General features: G+C 36.9%; 4 protein-coding genes across 4 annotated transcripts; 3 read left to right on the top strand and 1 right to left on the bottom strand.

The window, feature by feature from the left end:
• Positions 1-107: 107 nt before the first annotated feature.
• On the top strand, positions 108-2,727 carry msrb2 (methionine sulfoxide reductase B2). Its single transcript, XM_059524543.1, has 5 exons — positions 108-525; positions 1,280-1,377; positions 1,510-1,586; positions 1,778-1,925; positions 2,093-2,727. Exons 1-5 carry the CDS (start codon positions 399-401, stop codon positions 2,195-2,197), a joined length of 555 nt encoding a protein of 184 aa, XP_059380526.1. The 5' UTR covers positions 108-398; the 3' UTR covers positions 2,198-2,727.
• A 66-nt stretch (positions 2,728-2,793) lies between these two features.
• c8g (complement component 8, gamma polypeptide) lies at positions 2,794-8,148 on the top strand. The gene is made up of 6 exons (XM_059524542.1): positions 2,794-3,074; positions 3,261-3,397; positions 4,332-4,402; positions 7,673-7,780; positions 7,892-7,993; positions 8,063-8,148. The coding sequence occupies exons 1-6, from the start codon at positions 2,904-2,906 to the stop codon at positions 8,131-8,133; spliced, it is 660 nt and encodes a 219-aa protein (XP_059380525.1). The 5' UTR covers positions 2,794-2,903; the 3' UTR covers positions 8,134-8,148.
• Positions 8,149-9,936: 1,788 nt separating this feature from the next.
• LOC132116027 (lipocalin-like) lies at positions 9,937-11,497 on the top strand. Its single transcript, XM_059524541.1, has 6 exons — positions 9,937-10,098; positions 10,421-10,560; positions 10,654-10,733; positions 10,807-10,920; positions 11,010-11,111; positions 11,192-11,497. The coding sequence occupies exons 1-6, from the start codon at positions 10,003-10,005 to the stop codon at positions 11,209-11,211; spliced, it is 552 nt and encodes a 183-aa protein (XP_059380524.1). The 5' UTR covers positions 9,937-10,002; the 3' UTR covers positions 11,212-11,497.
• Positions 11,498-12,457: 960 nt separating this feature from the next.
• On the bottom strand, positions 12,458-20,372 carry LOC132116026 (zinc finger X-chromosomal protein-like). The gene is made up of 8 exons (XM_059524540.1): positions 19,981-20,372; positions 18,464-18,541; positions 18,063-18,380; positions 16,745-16,897; positions 14,979-15,116; positions 14,770-14,904; positions 14,294-14,443; positions 12,458-13,883 (listed from the first exon to the last, which is right to left on the bottom strand). The coding sequence occupies exons 2-8, from the start codon at positions 18,507-18,509 to the stop codon at positions 12,649-12,651; spliced, it is 2,175 nt and encodes a 724-aa protein (XP_059380523.1). The 5' UTR covers positions 18,510-18,541; positions 19,981-20,372; the 3' UTR covers positions 12,458-12,648.
• Positions 20,373-21,211: the final 839 nt, after the last annotated feature.

Here is a 21,211-nt window from a genome sequence, read left to right as displayed (position 1 = left end):
ACTTCTGGTCAAATCTTAGTTACATTATCTCTGACTGTAATAAACAGTTGTAGAAGGCGGTACACGTTTATCTCCCATACGAAGGTCAAAGTCTGCCATGAAATATGATAAGAGCGAAAATATTCCGATAAGACCGAAAACAAGGAACCCAAAAATCACGTTTTTATAAACTTCGACGTGCATGATGCGGTTAGTCCATTGACGAGATTTGCAAACTTTGCTCAGTTTCAGCCAGTCGACCGTGACCCATAAAGTCTGAATTGTGACAGGTTTCCGCTGCTCGAGCTGTGAGGGGGGGGGGATGCAGACCACTGAGCTCAATTCAGCTTCTTTTCAGTCTTTTGGGGTAGCTTATGTGAACAAATAGTAGAGAAAGTCAGGCCACTGGATGAAATCACATGTCGAGGAAAATGTCGCGTTTTCTAATTCGCTTCTCCTCTATCGTTTCCAACGGAGCAACTGTCAAATCAATTTTACCTCAGAAGAGGATATTTGTAGGGATTCGGCTGGTGTCTACATCAACAGGTAGGGATTTTTATCCTCGATCTATATTGTGTTTACAAACGAAGTACCTCAGGATTTTCATTCTATTTCAATTATTGTATTTTGTGCTTTTTATTAATTTATTTTTTTGCAATTCCATTTCGTTATCTAGTAGGTCGGTGCAAAGTGCAGTAATTCTAGTCATGTAGCTCAGAACATGGATGCGTGACCTGATTACTCAAACACAGTGTTGGCTTTTGAGAAAGGCCTGCAAGTATTTCTGTGATGCATTTTCAAATAAATAGGCCTATGTAAAAAAAAAAAAAAAAAACACTGACGCAGGAAATTACTCAAAAACAAAAAGAAATGCCCTATATAATTTTTAGATATAATAGTACATTTGAAGTAATTAGATAGTAGCCTATAACACTGATTTATTCGATTTTTTACCTAATACCACAAAATATATACCACAAAATATCTCAGAAATCTCATCAAATTCATGTTGTGTTGTTGTTTTCTCAACAGAAAGGATTCCACTGCCTAGAGAATGATGTCATTAAGAACCTAACTTTGTTATTTTAGAAGACAAATATGATAGAATGTAAAATTTCTACTTGCTAAAAGAATATTCTCAAGACATTTGTGTTTGAAACATTTTCATTAGAGAAACGTTATAAGGAAGAAAAATTAGGATTTTTATTTGTAACAATTCTTTACAAATTGTAAGATTCATCCATGATTAAGACGTATGTGTTGGAACAAAAATGTATTGCGTTTATGGCTTTTAATACAGGTTTGCAGTCATTGACACGTTATGACCAGTCCACAGATTGGCAGAGGAAACTGACTCCAGAACAGTATGTTGTTACGAGAGAAAAGGGCACAGAGGTGGTAAGTTAACAAAGCAATAATTATGTTTAAATAGCTCATTTGGTAACTCAAATAATATAGCTCACACTATTTACTTTAATATATCTTTGAGAAAAATATATATATGCAAGTACAGACTTTTTTATTTTATAGCCATTCAGTGGTATCTACTTGAATCACAATGAGGTGGGCATGTATCACTGTGTTTGCTGTGACTCCCCTCTTTTTAGGTAAGAATTTTTAAAAACCTAAATCAAAATACAATTCAAATTGTGTCATTCTCTTCAAAGACATGTTGACACTTTTATATTTTTACATTGTTATGAAGAGTAACATGATTAAAATGAATATTAAATCTATTATATATTAAATAAATATAAACAATCTATTATAAATACAGTTTTGCCTTTGGCTCCGACAGCTCAGAAGCAAAATATGATTCAGGAACTGGTTGGCCGTCCTTCTATGAGGCTCACGGGACATGGGAGAAAGACGAGAGTCACGCCAACATTGTCCGTCGCCCTGACAACTCACTTGGTAGCACAGGAACAGAGGTTATCTGCAAACATGTGAGTGCAGGACAATGATGTCAGCCGGTTTAATAACTGTGTTGGACTTTTCGTAAACCCTACTTTGTGCTGTTTGCTAACATACAATGTAGATAGTCAAATTTCCACTCCTTTTTTTCAGTTTGCCAGATTATAATACCATTATAACATGTCATTTTATTTTATAGTGTGATGCCCATCTTGGACACGTCTTTGATGATGGTCCAGATCCGACTGGCCAGCGATTCTGCATCAACAGCGTTGCTCTTAACTTTAAGCCCAGAGAGAAATAATGTAGAGACACCCAGCAAAAAAAAAAAAACTGTGCATTTACAGTGCATTTACAGTTATTCCATGCAAATAAAGAAAACAAATAGCATTTGAATAACACATGTCCATGGTGTATGCTATGAGTTACAGTTTACAATGTTTATGGTGGAAAACATTTTTTGGGAGGTTGTGTTTTAGGAATAGTGCACTTTTAGTTTTAGCAGCAACGGCAGTTTGGATTTCTCATAGAACCTTTCTATGAATAGTTCTTAAAATATATATATTTTTTCCTTAGTGTAAAGAGCATTTTAAAAAACTCTTTCCACTGTAGAGAACCTATTGGAAGGGATGTTAAAGGATCTTATTGGAACCAGATGGCAATAAAAAGAGTCTGGTCAATTAAAAGTTCCTGTGCACTGTAATGTTGCATTATGATATCTTGTATTATTTAAATACATTAAAATCGGATAATGCACACAAACTTTATAGCAAACAAAAAAACAATTATTGTAAATGACATATCATGTTGTATTAAAGTGAACACTGTCAGAAATGTGTGTTTGTCGATGAGTTAATGATAAACCTGAGTAGAGGGTCATCATCCTAAACTGTATTTGGCAACACTGGACAGCTGACTGGCTCTTACTAGCAAACTTCTAACAGAGCTGTTTGGGAAGACTGGGGTGTAAAGCGTTTAAGTAAAGCAACAAGTTAAAAACAACCGATTTCATGATTCGCTTCTGGCTGCGATTGTTCTTTGTGCTCGCGTGGCTCGGTTTCTGGGAGCCTGCCGTGGCACGAAAAACACGCTTTAAACCAACACCACCGAAGCCAAAGAAATCCGAGGCAGAGAAGGCTATTGAAAAACTAGCTCCAGCTCAGAACATCAACATTGATCAGGTATATTTCAACATCCTGTATGTCACAGCAATCAAGTGAATTCGTTTTGGAACACTGAATAAAAAAAGGCGCATCATTTTATAAGCTATGAGTGAATTTGTTTTATTCATATTGATAGACCATTTATCTTATTAAATGCACGCACAGTTTATGATTTTACACTGATTAAAACCCCATTCTCTCTAGATGAGTGGGAAGTGGTACCTTCTTACTGTGGCATCACGGTGTCAGAATCTTCTGGAGAGTGGCTTCAAGGTGGAGAGCACGACTGCCACTTGGACTGTCACTGGTGCCAAGGTGTCAGTGAGCACTGTGAGGAAACTGTGAGTCCTGTTTCAGCCACAAGGAGGAGCACTTTACTCAGCTGATTCGATGTATCCAAAAACCTTAATTACTAAAACAAAACAAAACAAACAGAATCACAGACATCACCATACATCCCAGGTTATTGATTACAAAACTGCAAACACTTTACACTTACAGTTTTACTGGTACCTTATGTTTACATATGTAAATGAGGTATTATCTAATTAAATATGCACTAAATTGCATCCAGTTCTAGAACAAAAATCTGAACATTGGATAAACATTCGGATATCTCTTTTTATCGCTTTTTAAATCTGAAAATTCTGTCAACAGCCAGAAAAAAATCTAAAACAAATTTTCACCATTTTTTAAGAATGAAATGTTGTTTAAAATCAAACAAAACTCCTCTGTAAAAAAAAACTTCAGATTAAAGATAGGAATAAACCTGTAATGTTTGGTTTAAGTGCTACTGAAGTGGAGATTGGCTCAGTTTAGTAGAAAAATACGAAAATGGTCTTTAAAGATATGTATTGTAATTGAAATCTACAGATACAAACAGATAAAGTGCAATAAAAGAAACACGTAAAAGTGTAAAACGTGTAAAAAGTTCATTAGAGGCAATAAAATGCTTCTATACTAATAAATCAAGCATTCCGAAACAGTATTTTGAAAATCTTTAAGAAATATGATGATAGTATCATATTGTGAGTGTTAGCCTACTAAATTGCACAGGTAAACCTTGATTTCTTATGCAACTTTAAGAAAGTCCCCTTTGGCAACTTGTATAGACTTTCATATAATTACAGCTGATGTAAGCAAACGCAGTGGATGGTCAAGATACAGCTTGCTTTGTCAAAATAATTTTAACATGGACATTTTACCTTATATTTAAATCACTAAGAAATTTAAATTATATATATAATTTTTCATTGTGCTTTTTTCCCATGTTAGCAATTTCGAATGTTGGGAAATCAAGCAGAACTACATGAGAACAAAGACCCCTGGCCAACTGTTTCTCAAAGGTAGGTATCTGGTGTCGACTGAACTGCGCTGACCAACAGACAAGGGTTCAAAGTCATTCATATCATTATCTAAATTGATGGCTCTCCTTTGTTGTGAAATGCTCCCTGACCTGGACTGACAATTGGTATGCAATAGATGAAATAGATTTCATAATCTTCACAAGTCATTTTAAAGACATTAAAAAAAAGAGTAATTATATTAACTATACCATGGCCTGTCTGAATAGTCGGTTCTGATTGGCTGGCAGATATGCATTAAAACTGTTTAATGCACAAGTAGTTCCAAGTGAGTTTAATCACTGTTCTGCATTAATACATTGCTTTAATTGATGCACACAAACCCACACACACAGAGACTGCACTGAACACACAGAAATTTGTTGTCAAAGGTGCCCTGCGACTTTTATTAATTAATAAAAAAAAGCTTATACCATAGATCGCTACATTATATTCCTGGTAAAATCGTTGTTTTTTAAGGTAACTAAACACAGCTTAATTTTTTGTAAAAAGACTCAGCTCTTATTCTTTCACTCTCTCTTGATCTATTAATTAATTCAAATAACTGCTATAATTCACTCCAATAAATGTGATCTTACCGCACTATTTCATCTCTGTGTCTCTATTGAAACAGACAGAATGCTAGCGCTAACAGTTCATAACTATTATTTTTACCCTTCTGGTAAAATATTGCACTCCAAACATTAAGAGCTTTAATTTGTCACGGCTGGCAAATGACCATGGTATAAGTGGGATAATGCATGGCTGCTTTGTGTCGAGTGGTTCTAAGCCTCCACATTGTGGATTAAAATCATTTAACGCACAGCTGCCACTTAACATACTAACTATAGAGTTGTGATCAAGGTTTGGTTTAATATTAGATAATTATGCAAACATTTTAATCCCAAGTTCTTTCATGAAACTCAAGAATGGCAAACTGATGGGTCGTTAATGGAAACTGATGATATTCACAGCATTAAACTACTTGGCACAAGATGTCTGGTTCATGTTTTATCGTATGTAGTCAACGAGTTGGCTGCTTTACATTTAAATGGCAGGTAAGCATTCCCGCACTTCCCAGATCACTTTCAGAGTTCCTCCACCTTCCCCAGCTCCACCCTTATAGATCTGCTATGGGTTATTATATATCCGAAGATATAATGTGTGTAGGTCTTTTACTTCCACTTCTGCAAAGTTCACTTAATTTATCAGGATTTAGTTTCAATTTTAGTCCAGCTCAGTGATCAATCTGAGTCCATTTTTAAGTGATCATTCATTTTAGACTGTATTTCTAATTAAAACTGCATCACAAATATCGGTTATTTATTAATTTAGATATTTGATTAATGTGGACATCCCATTCTTTCAGTTATTTGTTCATTATGGACCCAGTGTCACTTATGGCCTTGCGTGGCCAGCGCAGGTCTCTCGATCACAAACTCACTGAGTTTAGTCATGATTCAGAGTGAACTAATATCTTTAAGTCGGTTGCCACTTGCTTACTCATACAAAAAGTATATTTTCATGCAACTGCAATTTGCTAAGTCAATCATAGACAGAAATCAAAAGGTTGCAGATTTTTGGTAATACCAGAATTCACTTAATCTACTAGTCCTAATGATTTCAGAAAAGTTCAGAATAAATCAAATATAACATGACTCTTATACCCAAGACCAAATGCATTAACATTGTCCATTACCGTACTAAAATCTTCAGAGAGTTGTCGGAATAGAACTGCTATTACAACCCGAATTCCGGAAAAGTTGGGACGTTTTTTAAATTTTAATAAAATGAAAACTAAAGGAATTTCAAATCACATGAGCCAATATTTTATTCACAATAGAACATAGATAATGTAGCAAATGTTTAAACTGAGAAATTTTACACTTTTATCCACTTAATTAGCTCATTTAAAATTTAATGCCTGCTACAGGTCTCAAAAAAGTTGGCACGGGGGCAACAAATGGCTAAAAAAGCAAACAGTTTTGAAAAGATTCAGCTGGGAGAACATCTAGTGATTAATTAAGTTAATTGATATCAGGTCTGTAACATGATTAGCTATAAAAGCTTTGTCTTAGAGAAGCAGAGTCTCTCAGAAGTAAAGATGGGCAGAGATGTGAACATGGTCCAGAAGCGCCGTCGTGTCCTGTGGGCCAAGGCTCATTTAAAATGGACTATTTCAAAGTGGAATAGTGTTTTATGGTCAGACGAGTCCAAATTTGACATTCTTGTTGGAAATCATGGACGCCGTGTCCTCCGGGCTAAAGAGGAGGGAGACCTTCCAGCATGTTATCAGCGTTCAGTTCAAAAGCCAGCATCTCTGATGGTATGGGGGTGCATAAGTGCATACGGTATGGGCAGCTTGCATGTTTTGGAAGGCTCTGTGAATGCTGAAAGGTATATAAAGGTTTTAGAGCAACATATGCTTCCCTCCAAACAACGTCTATTTCAGGGAAGGCCTTGTTTATTTCAGCAGGACAATGCAAAACCACATACTGCAGCTATAACAACAGCATGGCTTCGTCGTAGAAGAGTCCGGGTGCTAACCTGGCCTGCCTGCAGTCCAGATCTTTCACCTATAGAGAACATTTGGCGCATCATTAAACGAAAAATACGTCAAAGACGACCACGTACTCTTCAGCAGCTGGAAATCTATATAAGGCAAGAATGGGACCAAATCCCAACAGCAAAACTCCAGCAACTCATAGCCTCAATGCCCAGACGTCTTCAAACTGTTTTGAAAAGAAAAGGAGATGCTACACCATGGTAAACATGCCCCGTCCCAACTATTTTGAGACCTGTAGCAGAAATCAAATTGAAATGAGCTCATTTTGTGCATAAAATTTTAAACTTTCTCAGTTTAAACATTTGCTATGTTATCTATGTTCTATTGTGAATAAAATATTGGCTCATGTGATTTGAAAGTCTTTTAGTTTTCATTTTATTAAAATTTAAAAAACGTCCCAACTTTTCCGGAATTCGGGTTGTACTAAAGTGCATGTAACATTTATTTGAAGGACACTAAAATAAGGGGTTTCTGTGGACGAAAACATTAGATCCAGCATGTATTTTAACACTTTAGACACACTTAGAGTATGTATGTTATTGCATTTACAACATGTTTGCAAACTATGCTATAATGCTAATGATGCTTTATAAATAAAAATTTTTATTTTCATAGCCATCCGGTTCACTCAGGTATCATAAGAGAGTTCCACTAAGTATATATTTGTTGATTGATTGGCGTTCAATGATGTCAAATTCTTTATGCAGGTAAGAGACCTGCTGAGAATGTGGACATAATGGTGCTTGAGACAGACTACAGCTCTTATGCTATGGTGGTTTTTAAAAGAGCAGGGAAAATTACTATGAAACTGTATGGTAGGTGTTCTAGCCTCTATTTTAAACTTCTCAAACCCATTTTTAAGTGTCACAATGACACCACTGTGGAAAAATACACTGTTTTAATCCAAAATGTATTTCGTTTGAAAGGACGTTCCAGTGAAGTGCCTGATAATATTGTGGATAAATTTGAGGATCGTGCAAAGGCATTTAATTTGGGATTGGACGTCATTTTCCAATATCCCGACTATGGTGAGACAATGCACAAATTATAATTAAATACTACATTATTATTTTTTTTAACTCGAGACTCTTTTCCAGGGTTCTGCGAGTCCACGGAAAAGGTCCTGGGTAAGAGCTGGTCACGTTTGTTTGTTTTAACATTGGCTTAATGTTTAATTAACTGGCATTTAGAGAAAGACACGTATATTGTTAAGTAATTTAATAACATTCTAAGCATCGCACAGCTGATTCTAATGTCATATTGGCGCACGAGTCGTTATTTTGTAACGGTTCATTTGAATGATTCAAACGAACCGATTCGCAGAGCGTATAATTAATACTCGACACAGTAGCTAATGGAAATCACTGACACAACATGAAACGTATTCGATGTTCAATGATGTTCAACTGATTAATTAATTCACTACGTGCAATAACACGTCAAATCCAGCGCTAGGAGTTCTACGAACTGATTCATGTGAATCATTTAAACGAACCGATTCGCTAAAAATATTGCTCTGTGGCGTTGCTCGGTGTTAGGCAACATTTAGCTACCGATTGGCTGAAAGATTTTTTTCATCTTACAAAAAGAGCCAATCCGGCCATTTGTGCATCTCCTGCTTTTGTTAGAATCACGTTTTCTGTTTTAAAGGCATGTGTTGCTAAACTTGCATAAGCTTAAATTAGGTTTTGTTACACAATGAAACTGTATACTTTTGTATAATCTCTATTTTTGCCTTACAAACTAACACAACACAATCATTGCTTTGTCCACCAGATCTAACCTAAGACTGACTGGCCAGCATCTTGTGAGCACTTTGAGAAAGTGTTGTGCTAAGAGTTGCACCAATAAAGCTATTTTATAATTGTAAGATTTTGTGTGTTTTAAAATGAGTTTTTTTTTTTTTTACCATGAACTATAGCATTTAGTATAGTCTAATAGAAACCAGTAAATACTGAGTAAAGTGCATCCCCTTAATCTATATTTGGGTTGCATCCTTGCTAATAAGTATCAGAACTGGTGATTTTATATATAACAAAATGTAGGCTTATAAAACAAGGCAAAGGCATCTTGATGAAGTTAGTGTGGTTTGTGTTATAACTCTCAAAACAAGACTCTGCTTGCCCACCCTCTCAGAGTTACACAACACAAGGGGGAAAACATGTTACATATCCAAAATTCCAAAAAATATCCAAAGGTAATCATTTTCTTATGGAAAAACATCTAACACAGAAATGAACTAGTTTTAACTCAAAATTGATTTAAGCTGCACAAGAGCTTCATTAGGCAATAAAATGCATTTGATATTTTGCATTGGCCTACATTTGATTAAAAACATGATTCTTTAGTCTATTGGACCTAACATCATCTCCAATCTACACTACCTATCAGAAGTTTGGGGTCAGTAAGATATATATATATATACACTTTTATTCATCAAGCATGCTTTAAATTAAATTGATCAAAAGTGACAGTACAGACATTCATAATGCTACAAAACATTTCTGTTTCAAATGAATGCTGTTCTTTTGAACTTTCTATTCAGAAAGGACTCCTGAAAAATGGTTTACACTAAACTAGAGTTAAACTCTGATAATAATAATAACAGCAAATCTGAGGGATCATGTAACACTGAAGACTCGAGAATATTCAGCTTTACCATCACAAGAATAAATGACATCTGAAAGTATAAAAAACTGCTGTTTTGAATCATATTTCACAGTATTTACTGTATATTGGTCAAATAAATGCAGCATGGATGAGCAATAAGAAACATGTATTGCATGAAAGCCAAAAAGGGACATTAGTATATAAAAAGCTTCAAACACCCACATATACCTGGAAAAATCCACACGTGCATGTTGCAAGTTGTGTAACAACTATGCTGTGTCTTCGGAGGAGGGAGGGACTCAAGGAAGGAGGGTTTGGGGGGGGGGGGCTCAAATCTGAGGATAAAACAGGGGCTGCCTTCCGTGTCCTCTACACAGCCCCTGCCTTCTGAACTACATACGGAGAGAGAACCTACACTTCTACAGCCATGATGACTGGCGTTCTGAAGATGCTGTGCGTTCTGCTCTGTGCAGTGTTCACTTCTGCTGATGTCATGCCCATGACTGACTTCAACCTGGAAAAGGTAAAAACTAAAATATACAGGCATTTACCATGCAGTTTTACTGTAAAATACTAAAGCATCTGCATGTTATCAGTGAATTTTAGGGATATTCTCAGGGTTAGATTTTCTCTTTAATGCTATTAATGGTAAAATGAAGAACCTTCCAATGAAATCTTTCCATTCTTCATAGTGGAAAAAAGAGACAATGTTCTCAGCAGCAAGAAAATGGTTCTTTTAAGTGAAGGCTCTTCAGGACACCACTTTTTTTTTTTCGTCACTGTAAAAACCTTTTGAAATCATTATTTTTAAGAATGTTTGTAAAAAATAGATATATTCTTTGCAGATGGGAGGGAAGTGGTATCTCGTTGGCTTTGCTACAAATGCGAAATGGTTTGTCAGTCACAAGGCTGACATGAAGATGGGAACTGCCATGATGGTGCCTACCGAGGACGGAGACCTTGATCTCACTTGCACTAACCTGAAGTAAGCTCAAACTAGGTTTTGTGTTTAAAGAGTTTTGATAAATGTTCTCATAATTACTAAAGAATAACTTTGATTGCTTCATTTGTTTCTCAGACGTGATGGTTCCTGCTGGAGAATGACACATCTCGCCAAGAAAACCGAGACGCCAGGACGGTTCGTCTTCCACAGTCAGCGTAAGTCTACTAATGCTCTACTAACAGTCAGACTGGTGTTCCTTTGGCCTAAATGTGCTCAATTTTTTTTCAGGTTGGGGAAATGACAATGACATGCGTGTGGTTGATGCCAAATTTGACGAGTACGCTCTCGTGCACATGATCAAGACCAAGGGAGATGTTTCTGAGGTTCTCAACAAACTCTTGAGTAAGAGCTCCATTTGTCTAAAAGACACAATTTAACTGTAACGTTTTAATGACTAAACGCTAAACTGACTCTGAATGTGTCATTAACAGGTCGTACCACCGACATTTCTGATGATTTGAAGGAGAAGTTCAGGCAGTTCTCTCTGGACACTGGCGTCCTTGAGGAAAACATTGCCATGCTGCCACCAAATGGTACATTTTAAGATTTTAATCAAATGGCCAATGTCTCTTATTATGAAATGTTTGCTAACTTTATACCTACTATTCTACAGGAGAGTGCTCAGCTGCCTAAGGATCTCATCCAAAAGACCAAAAAAAGACAGACATCTCCTGCTGGTCCGATCATTTCACCTAAAAACAGATGGGAATTTGCTGGCCTTCTGTCTGCTTGGTTTTCATCTCTTTCTTTTCGTATAGAAGCATAAGTTTTTCTTTTTACACATTAGGTTGTGCTAACAATGACAATCCATTTTGCAACTACAGAGCTTATCTAAAGAACCTCTCAATCCTCTTAAATGTTTGTCTCTGGTGGTTTTGTTTACTGCTCTTAGATAAAAATTGGTTTACAAATGACAAAACTTGGTGTGATTATTCAGATCATCCATTTGCATTTCATCATAAAAAAATATAATAAACAAACTGAAAAACATTCTGGACACAAAATACTGTTTATTTCTTCTGTATTTACAAATATTTCATATACACACACAACATAATAGTTTTTTTTTAGAATCTCTTTATTCCAAATTATACATTTTCAGTATCTGTGTAAAAAATAAAATGTACCCTAAACGTCTAAATAATAATAATCATAAAAATGATCATTTGAGGGTGAGTTTTACAACAAACAGACCAAAAGCCAAACATACTAGCGTTTAAATAAAAATTTATTTCGATTAACCAGCCATTCGGCCTGATTTAATGTCTGCACACTCGGAATAAACCTCAAGATCTCTTGTGAGTTGAGTACTATTTGGAATATGATTTTTATTGGAAATATTACCAAGTAATTACATTTGTTTTCTTTCTTAAATAACAGCTGATATTAGTAAATTAATGCACCAATGTAGTTGATGCATTTTGTCCAGAAAACCTCAATAAAAGATTGGTTTCCCAAAAGCGTACATCTGGTCTGAATAGCTTCTTTTTTTTTCTCTAAAATTAAAACACATTTTTAGCAGCCATGGCATTTTTCAGTTCACTTTCACTAGACATTCTGCTCATCTGAAGCTGGTCGATAAAGCATTAGCACCGTACTTTAATGACAACGGACATCTTCAAGGCTAGTCCCAAAATGTTTGTACTTGTACACGCAACAATCACCAAAGCTGTTCAAACATGTTGTGTAACATGCAAAAAAGGAGTCATAAATCAAATTTATAACCAGATGCTCCAACATAAAACTTCACAGCATGTATGTCATCCACCTTCGATGGATTATTATGCAAGTTGATCTATTTTCATAGTAATATAAAGCTGGTCAGCTGATCAAGAATGGTTATTTTAACTTAAAAAAAAAAAAAAGTGTCTTCAGAACACTGACATTGACGAGCAGTGTAACTTGCAACTGGACTCATTGGATGGTTGTTTTTCCTCTCTATTTTCTTTCACTTTCAGCCTGTCTGTACTATCAGGATCCGAAAAAGCCTCTAGTTAGCCTTCTACCGGCCCTGAAGACCACAGCTACATCAGAACTGAGCTTTTCCTAATGGGTTTCTGTTTGCAAAGGTCACATGGTCGGCATTAGGTCTTTATGATGCCGCATTATGTGCTGGTTCTTCTCTGACGGTCTGCGGAAGCCTTTCGAGCAGATGTCACACCGGTGAGGATAGTCTTTGGTGTGAATGGAGATCACGTGCCTCTTGAAACCAGATGCGTCGCCCGTGCTGTAGTCGCAATAGTGGCATTGGTACAGCCGGCGCTCCCGGTGGCCCTTGGACAAACTGGCACCGCCCAAAATTTTCCTACCTCCATGAGCACCGAGTACACTCGTCTTCTTAAGACCCTTTTTGTCAGGAAACGCCTGCTGCTCCTTGGTGTGCGCTGACAAAATATGCCGACTGAGAACAAACGGATCAGCGATTTTGAAGTTGCAATGCCTGCACTGGTGTAACTTCTTCACCTTATGAGCGGCCGAGTGCTTTTTGAGCTCGGACGGCCGGTGGAAGCCTTTTCCACAGACTTCACATTTATGCGGGTAGTCTTTGGTGTGAACTGAAATGATGTGGCGCTTCAGGTCACTGGAATTGGAGCTTTTATGGTCACAGTGAGTGCACTGGTGTGTTTTGGACTCCTCGTGTGTCAGTGCGTGTTGGAACAGCTCGTCAGGTTCGGCAAATGTCTGGAAACAGCGGTCACACTTGTAGGGCATTTCTTTGCTATGCTTGGTCTTGATGTGCGTTTTTAAGTTGGACGAGTCGGCTGATTTGTAGTCGCAGTAAAGGCAGGAGTACGGTTTTTCGCCGGTGTGGGTTCTCATGTGTTTTTTCAGCTCTGAAGGGTGCCGGAAACCCTTCCCACACTCCACGCAGATATGCGGGAAGTTCTTGCTGTGAACGGCGAGGAGGTGTCGGTTTAGAAGTCCTTGTTCTGCCGTCTCGTATTCGCAGAACTTGCATTCGTGCATTTTGGTGGTGGGTGGCGGGATCTGAAGCTTGGATTCTCGGTGGTGGTGCTGCAGACGGTGAGAGAACAGCGCTGCCTGCTGGTGGAACTCTTTTCCGCAGACTTCACACTCAAACGGGGCTTTACTGCTGAGGGTGTGGATCTCCATGTGGTTGTGGAGACTGGCTTTTTTGTTTGTGGTGAAGTCGCAGTCTGTGCACTGGTATTTCTTTCGGTTTACGACATCCTGATGGTGATTCTTGGTGTGGCGCTTGAGGAAACCACGCGACTTGAACTTCTTCCCACATAGCATGCAGGGATACACTGTAAGAGGCTGGCCGTAGGGTCCAATGATGATTGCTAAAGTTGAAAAAGTAAACCAAAATGATTATAATATATGCTATAGTTGGAAGATTTTTGGGTCTGTACGATTTTTTTAATGCTTTTAAAATAAGGCCGATCTCATTTCTACCCCTCTGTTTCGTGCTTTCACGTGAAGGGAAAGAGGTGTCTTGATTCTCTTTTGGTTGGAGGGTAGGGGAAAGATTTTTACAACCAATTCTCTTCTACTCACCAAAGCTGCATTTATTAATCAAAAAATACAGTAAAAACAGTAATACTATGAAATTATCATAAATTCAGCAAAACTGAATATAATTTATTATGATAGCAAAGCTGATTTTTTTTAGCAGCCAGTTCAAAACAACATTTATCTTAAATACAAATCTTTTGCAACAATGGACTGTAACTGTTTGTAACAAGAGATGCACCTGTCTGAACGTGACGACGTTCAGAGCGTTTCTTGCTCTTGTTCTTGCTTCGCTGACGACTCACTCTTTCGATCATATCGGACTCATCAACGTGCAGTAAAGCACTTGCTGCTCCATTCCTGTTCTCACCGCTTTCACTCTCGTCCCCACCTGACGGACATTACACCATATTTAAAGATTAGAATGAGAAGCTATCTTGTACTGCAGATTAAAGAGATATGTGGATTACAAAGTGTTCGATTAATAAACTACAACTCATCTCAGTGACGAATTTGGTTGTTTGCATAAAGACTAAGTCTATTAGGAATCCTGTCAATTTATCAAAATTGACTCAAATGAATTTAAGAAGACTGCTCTACATACAAATTACACATGCATATTTCTTTATAATTAACTGCACAAATTATTGATTGTGGAAAAAAACTGCACGATGCATCTTTTGAATATAACCAAAAATGTGTATGTGTTTGACTAACTGTAAGCAGCTGCCCAAGCCACAGGCATGAAGTCCCTGCTGAGCGATGCATTGTCAATTGTCCGCTGAACATTTCCAGGGTCCTCACCCCCCACCACCACTTCCATGTAGACCTCATCTGTGATTTTAGCCACATCTGTTTGAGGAAAAAACCCAGAGTATCATTTGGAGAAAACACTTTCACAACAAACCGCCAGTAAAGGGACTCACTGATGTCATTCTGGTTTTGACTGGCTTCACCCACTGACATGTACACCATCTTTTCTCTTATTGGCATTCCAGAGGCATCCACCAGCTCCACGGTTTCATCTACATCAAGCTCTGCCTCTCCTATGTCAACAGTGCCTCCTGTAAATGATCCATAAATCAATAAACACCAAATATATCAGTGCCCTCCATGAATATTGGCACCCTTGGTAAATATGAGCAAAGGCGGCTATAAAAATAAAATCTGCATTGTTTATCCTTTTGATCTTTCAGTAAAAAAAAAAAAAAAAATTCTAACCTGTCATTGAAGTGAAACAACTGAAATTGGGCGGGGGGGGGGGGGGGGGTCTCATTGTGAAATGTTTTCTCTAATTCATGTTGGCCACAATTATTTGCACCCTATTACTGCAACGTCCTTTTCCCAAGGTAACAGCTTGAGTTTTCTCTGTAATGCCTGAAGAGTTTGGAGAACACCCGATAAGAGATCAGAGATCATTTCATTCAGAATCTCTCCAGATCCTTCAGATTCACAGCTCCATGTTGGTGCTTCTTCTCTTCAGCTCACCCCACTCATTGTCTACAGAGTTCAGGTCAGAGAACTGGGACAGCCATGGCAGAAGCTTCATTTTGTGCTCAGTGACAATTAGTTTTTTCTTTGTTTGTTTTGAATCCTTCTCCTGATGGAAGATCCAAACATGGTCCATTATAAGATTTCTTAAAGATGCAGTCAGGTTCAGATTTTTTATCTGTTGGTATTTGATAGAATCCATGATGCCAGGTATCTGAACATGACATCCAGGATCTCCGTCAGAAAAAAAGGCCCATAACATTATTTAAACATGGACATGGGGTACTTTTTATCCCTGTTTGTACTAAACCCGTCTTGATTGTTTACTGTTAAAAAGCTCTTTTTTTTGTTTCATCTGACCATAGAAATCAATGCTGTTTGAAGTTCCAGCCGTGTTTGACAACTCAATATGCTAGAGTTTGTTTTTGGATGAGCCAGGAGTTTTTTCTTGAAACCCTCTCGAACAACATGTGGTCATGTAGGGACTGTTTGATATATTTTTTAGGTTTTCTGACCCCAAGACTCAACTATTCTCTGCAATTCTCCAGCTGTGATTCTTGGAGAGTCTTTGGCCCCTCAAACTCTCCTCCTCAACGTGCATCAGGACGATATAGACACATATCCTCTTCCAGGCAGATTTGTAGCATCTTTAGTTGATTGGAATTTCTTAATTATTGCCCTGATTTTCAATGCTTTAGCTCTTTTCTTACAGCCACTTATTATTTTTTGAAGCACAGCCATCTTGTTCAGTACATCAGAACTGTATTCTTTCATTTTACTTCTTGCAAAGGATAATTTTGAGGGATTTTGGCTTTGTGTTCCTCATATTTATATTTCTGTGGAACAGGACGTCATGGCTAAACAATCTCATGTTCATATATGAACGGCAATATACTCCAGAGATATTTTCCTCATAAGCATATCTAGGGGTGCCAATAATTGTGGCCAACATGCATTGGAGAAAAAAAAAAAGATTTCCCACCCACTTTTCAACCATTTTACTTCAATGAAAGTTTTTTTTGTGTGCATATTTTCAATGAAAGCTCAAAAAGATCAAGATACTGATTTTTCACATTAAATTTTGTTCATACTTACCAAGGGAGCTTATGTTAGTGGAGGGCACTGCATAAACACTAAAATAAAATGTGTTTGAAAAACTCTTTAATGAAGTTTAAGAGAGACTTGAAGAGTTCAGACATACCCAAGTCTTCCTCCTCTGGGTGAGCCTTGATGATGTACACTTTGATGACCTCTTGACCCTCATCATCCTTTTCCACATCCTCTGGGTCTTCTAAAGGGCCCTCAATAGTAACTTTAGCATCCTCATCAGAAACCACCTTTCCAGCCTCATCCACTGAAATAAAATCAAGACAAGCAGATGGTGACAAACAAGCAACATCCATGTTCTTGCATACTAGATACTGTATCATTAAATGTAAAGAATAAAGCAGAAAAACCATGCTTTATGTTAACCACACATTCAACAACAAAGTGTTATCTTTAAACCACAGCAACAGTAATATAATAAAAAGCACTTGTGTTTAATAAATCATTTACTTTTACAAAAACAGTAGTCTGCTACAGGAATGAAAATAAAAAATGTGATTGCAACATATTATCTTACTATTATGACTTTTTAATCCTGCAATGCTGTATGTAAATGTAAGTTTATATATTGCAATTGTTTTTTGGTTTATGCAATGAATATTCTGATAATTATTTTGATATTATGACCAATAATTGATAAATACTGATAATAAGATTCTATACTACTTTATCTTAACAAAAATAAAATCGAAAAACATTAACAACAACAATCAGTTATTTTAAGTGATACACAATAAAGTGAATTCAGGCATCACAATATTATAATATATTGTATGCGAAGGAAATTTACTAAAGTTAAGATTTAACAGTGTTATTACATTACTAGTTTTTTTTTTATTAACTTCAAGTAAGCTTTAGTTTAGATGATGGCAAATATAATCTAAATGTTAAACTAGAGCAAATGAGCATGCAAAGTTATATATTTAACATTAATGAAATGAATAACGAATGTATAACAAATTAATATTCCATTAAATGAATATCTGAATTATAATAATAATACGAAGAAAATGGGTAATAACTGATATGGTACCAATATGTTTTACATCTCAAATAATCAGAAGTGATGCAGTAAGGCATTTCACAGCAAAACTTGGGCGACATTTTAAGGACGTCTATAGTGTTGTGATGCGTGAAGCACAAAAGTCACTTCCAAACTAAGCAGCTTTCTGTTAGTCAACACAGCAAAATCAATTGATAAACTTAACCCCGTTGTGAAATTTATGAGAGGAAATCTTTTATTCTTCCCTTTTTTAATGACTTGATTTTACTTACAAAAAAGTGCCGAACAACAATGCATGTAGCTGTGCCTTAAACATGGACAGTTTACTATTGTCAAGCAACAATGAGTCATTAATATCCACAGATCCTTTCCAACAAATGCTCTATTCTGATTGGCTGAAGCCACTCACAAGAGATCATGAGGTAGTCTCCACAGGTGTCAGGATCCTCCTGTACTCTAGCGTCAGTCACCACATCAACTTCCAGTCCTTCCTCCTCCAGAGCCACATCATCGGGTGACATCACACAGGTCTCCACAGCAATGGTGCCAAGCTCTTCGTCTTCATCTGTGCAGGACACGTACTCCGCCACCACATCCTCAATCGCTTCCTGGATTACCAGCTCCTCGTGGGCGAGGCCGTGCACCGCGATCTTCTCACCCTCCACGTCAGACACCAGAACCGTCTCCTGCAGTTCTACCACCACCTCGTCGTCTTCTCCTTCAACCTCTACATGTAGAAGTTCATGCATAAATATCTCAACACTCATGAAACACCAATCTGAGAGGCTTCATCAGTCATCGTTTGTTTACCTGACCCATGGAATATGATCTTGGGCTCATGGGAATCTTCATCCATTGTCTCCGCCGTTCATCTGCATAATATAAGACCTACAGGATCAACATGGAAAAGGAAATAAAACCATCAACACAATACGATCATGAAAGTCTCATTTGTGTAAGAGTCACAATCTAAAATCAGCATTATATAATACTTTGTCAGAATTGGATTAAACAATACATCAGGATATTAAAAAGAAAACTAAAACATCTGAAAAGAAAGTGATAAAATACCAGGTTAAATATTTATATTAATTCCTTCCCATAACTAAATCTTTTCATTCCAGTTTATTCAAGTAACTCTGGTCATGCAGTAAACATTTGTATATCCAAATCACATATGTCTTGATATACTGCAAAAAATATTAAATATATATATATTTTAAGATTTAAATGATAAATCATTTCATTTAAATTTAACAACATGGTTAAATGTAAGCTTTAGCATATCTCAAAATGAATATTTATACTTCATACAATGCATTATAATATTGTGATCTATTTTATGTATATATAAATGCATGTATTTAAGAAAAATATATAGTTTGTATATTAAGATTTAAATTATATTAATATATACACAGACAAATATATCATGCAAACAAAAACTTATTTTGGATATACAGCAGTAGGTTTACTTTATTCTGACAAAATTGTGCAGAATGTTTATAATGGTCAAAGTTTATATCAGTTATAGGCCATAAAATAAAAATAATTATAAAATGTAACTTCATATTACATAAAATAATGCATAAAATAAATTCTTTATAATGGAATTCATTAAACCAGATTTAAATGTCTTTTTTATATATAATCAAATTATTAATACATCTAAGTACCTGATCACGACCAGTGAATATTTCTGCAAGTCTAGAATAACCTTGGGTATAAATACTTTAAATGACAACACAAGCAGAGTTATTTTCCAAGCTACTGCGCTAAATAATAACTATACAATAGGAATGACCCGATTATACTTTTAGTACTGCAGCTGCACGGCAAACAGGTTTCCATGAATCCCATAATCCTGTGACAGTCAGAAGGGCGTAGCACCATAGACAGTAAGCGTAGCATAAAGCCCCGCCCACTCTTAAAGAAATAACACTCTTAGACACGCCTCCTTTCGCGATCATCGCCATTTTGAATTAATTAAAAGAATACATCAAATCTCATAAATATATACTTAAGTGTCCGTACAGTAACATTCAATATGAACTGCAACACAGTTATTGTTTGTGTAATGCATTTAAACATCACGGCAATCTGTAGTAGTTTATGAATCGGTCACGCGCGTCTTGAGTCTCGTCTCCGCGGCCTACTTTAGGCCTCTGAAGGCCGCGGCTCGCTGCTAACAAAGGCCTACGCGCCATTGCAACGACGCTAATCTCTCAAACAGATAAACGCTTATTTCACTCACACTCCAAGATATCGCAACAGATGCTAATCGATCAAATATAAACGTAGATATTCTGTTAAACACGGCGGCTTACCTTTTGTGATTTTTTTTGTTTGTTTTGTTTCCAAGGCCGCACGGGTTTCCGTCTCCCTCCCCAGACTCGGCCAGAGCGTAGACGGGGCTCTTGTGTGAGCAGGGCGGGCCGCCGCGGAGGGGAGGGGCCGAGTCTGATGCGCTCCGCGGCGCTGCAGCCTCCAGCTCCGCCGGAGATTACACCGCCTTCAGAGGCGCACGTCACTGCCTCGGAGCCGCAGGAAAACGCGGAAGGAGTCTCAGACAGGTGGCCGCAGTCTGGCTCTTTTGGCAGGCCCGCGAAATGTATTTTCTCTGCGCGTTGGCGATTCGAAAACTAGGCCGTGTTGCATAAAACCAAATGAGTGATTTTGCTTTTGTTTAACGCTATGGAAGTCGCTTGTGAGGGAGTATTTGTGGGCTTTATTTTGTGGTGGCGTCAAAGGCGTAGGAAGCGGAATGATTAGCGAGCTCGGGATATTAGCCAGTTATGGGTTTATGCATAGAAAATAGTTTGATGACCATAAAGGCTTAATGGGAAAATCGTTTTGGTTGAAAATATTTGCAGATTAGCACATTTACAGAGTTAAGTGCGTGCACGGTTACTGACATAATGGTTTGTTTTTATTCCTGTCTTTTTCTAAAGACGTTTGAACATGTCAGTTTGATCTAAAATTAGGTACAGGTCAACAATTTTATAAGCATAACTATTAGCACTCATTAAAAACCAAGCAAATATACATAATATACAAAAAGAATGTAAATTAAAAGTAATAACACGACAGCATTTAATAAATACATCATGATAATATTAATACTTGAATTTAATACTTAATGCTTAGCTAAGCGATGTGGTTGCTTAGAGATAATAAGTTTAATGTTCTCCTCACACCATTAAATACTATAACAGGTTATTAATACAAGGTATAACGCAGCCAAACTGTTCAGACATAACTGCTGCTCATTCAAAAGCCTCAAAAACATTTTACTACATCCTTATAGATTACCTTCATCCTACATTTATTATACAACAATATTTGTTAAGGATTTTTTTATTTATTAAAGGTGTACAAACCATCAATCTGTTGCGGTCATTATTTATTAAATCAATGGGTAACCCAACTCTCTCAAAAGGCTTTGGGTGCCATTAATAACCCCACATGCCATACTGCAATAAGATTTTTGGAGCATTTTTACAACTAAATTGGTCTTATTCTTGAGAATAAGATTTTAATAGTAATTGTAGTGGTTGA

This window comes from Carassius carassius, chromosome 35, assembly GCF_963082965.1.
Source record: "Carassius carassius chromosome 35, fCarCar2.1, whole genome shotgun sequence".
Lineage (NCBI taxonomy): Eukaryota > Metazoa > Chordata > Actinopteri > Cypriniformes > Cyprinidae > Carassius > Carassius carassius.
The sequence above is the reverse complement of the archived record's forward strand: the minus strand, read 5'-3'. Positions and strand labels throughout refer to the sequence as shown.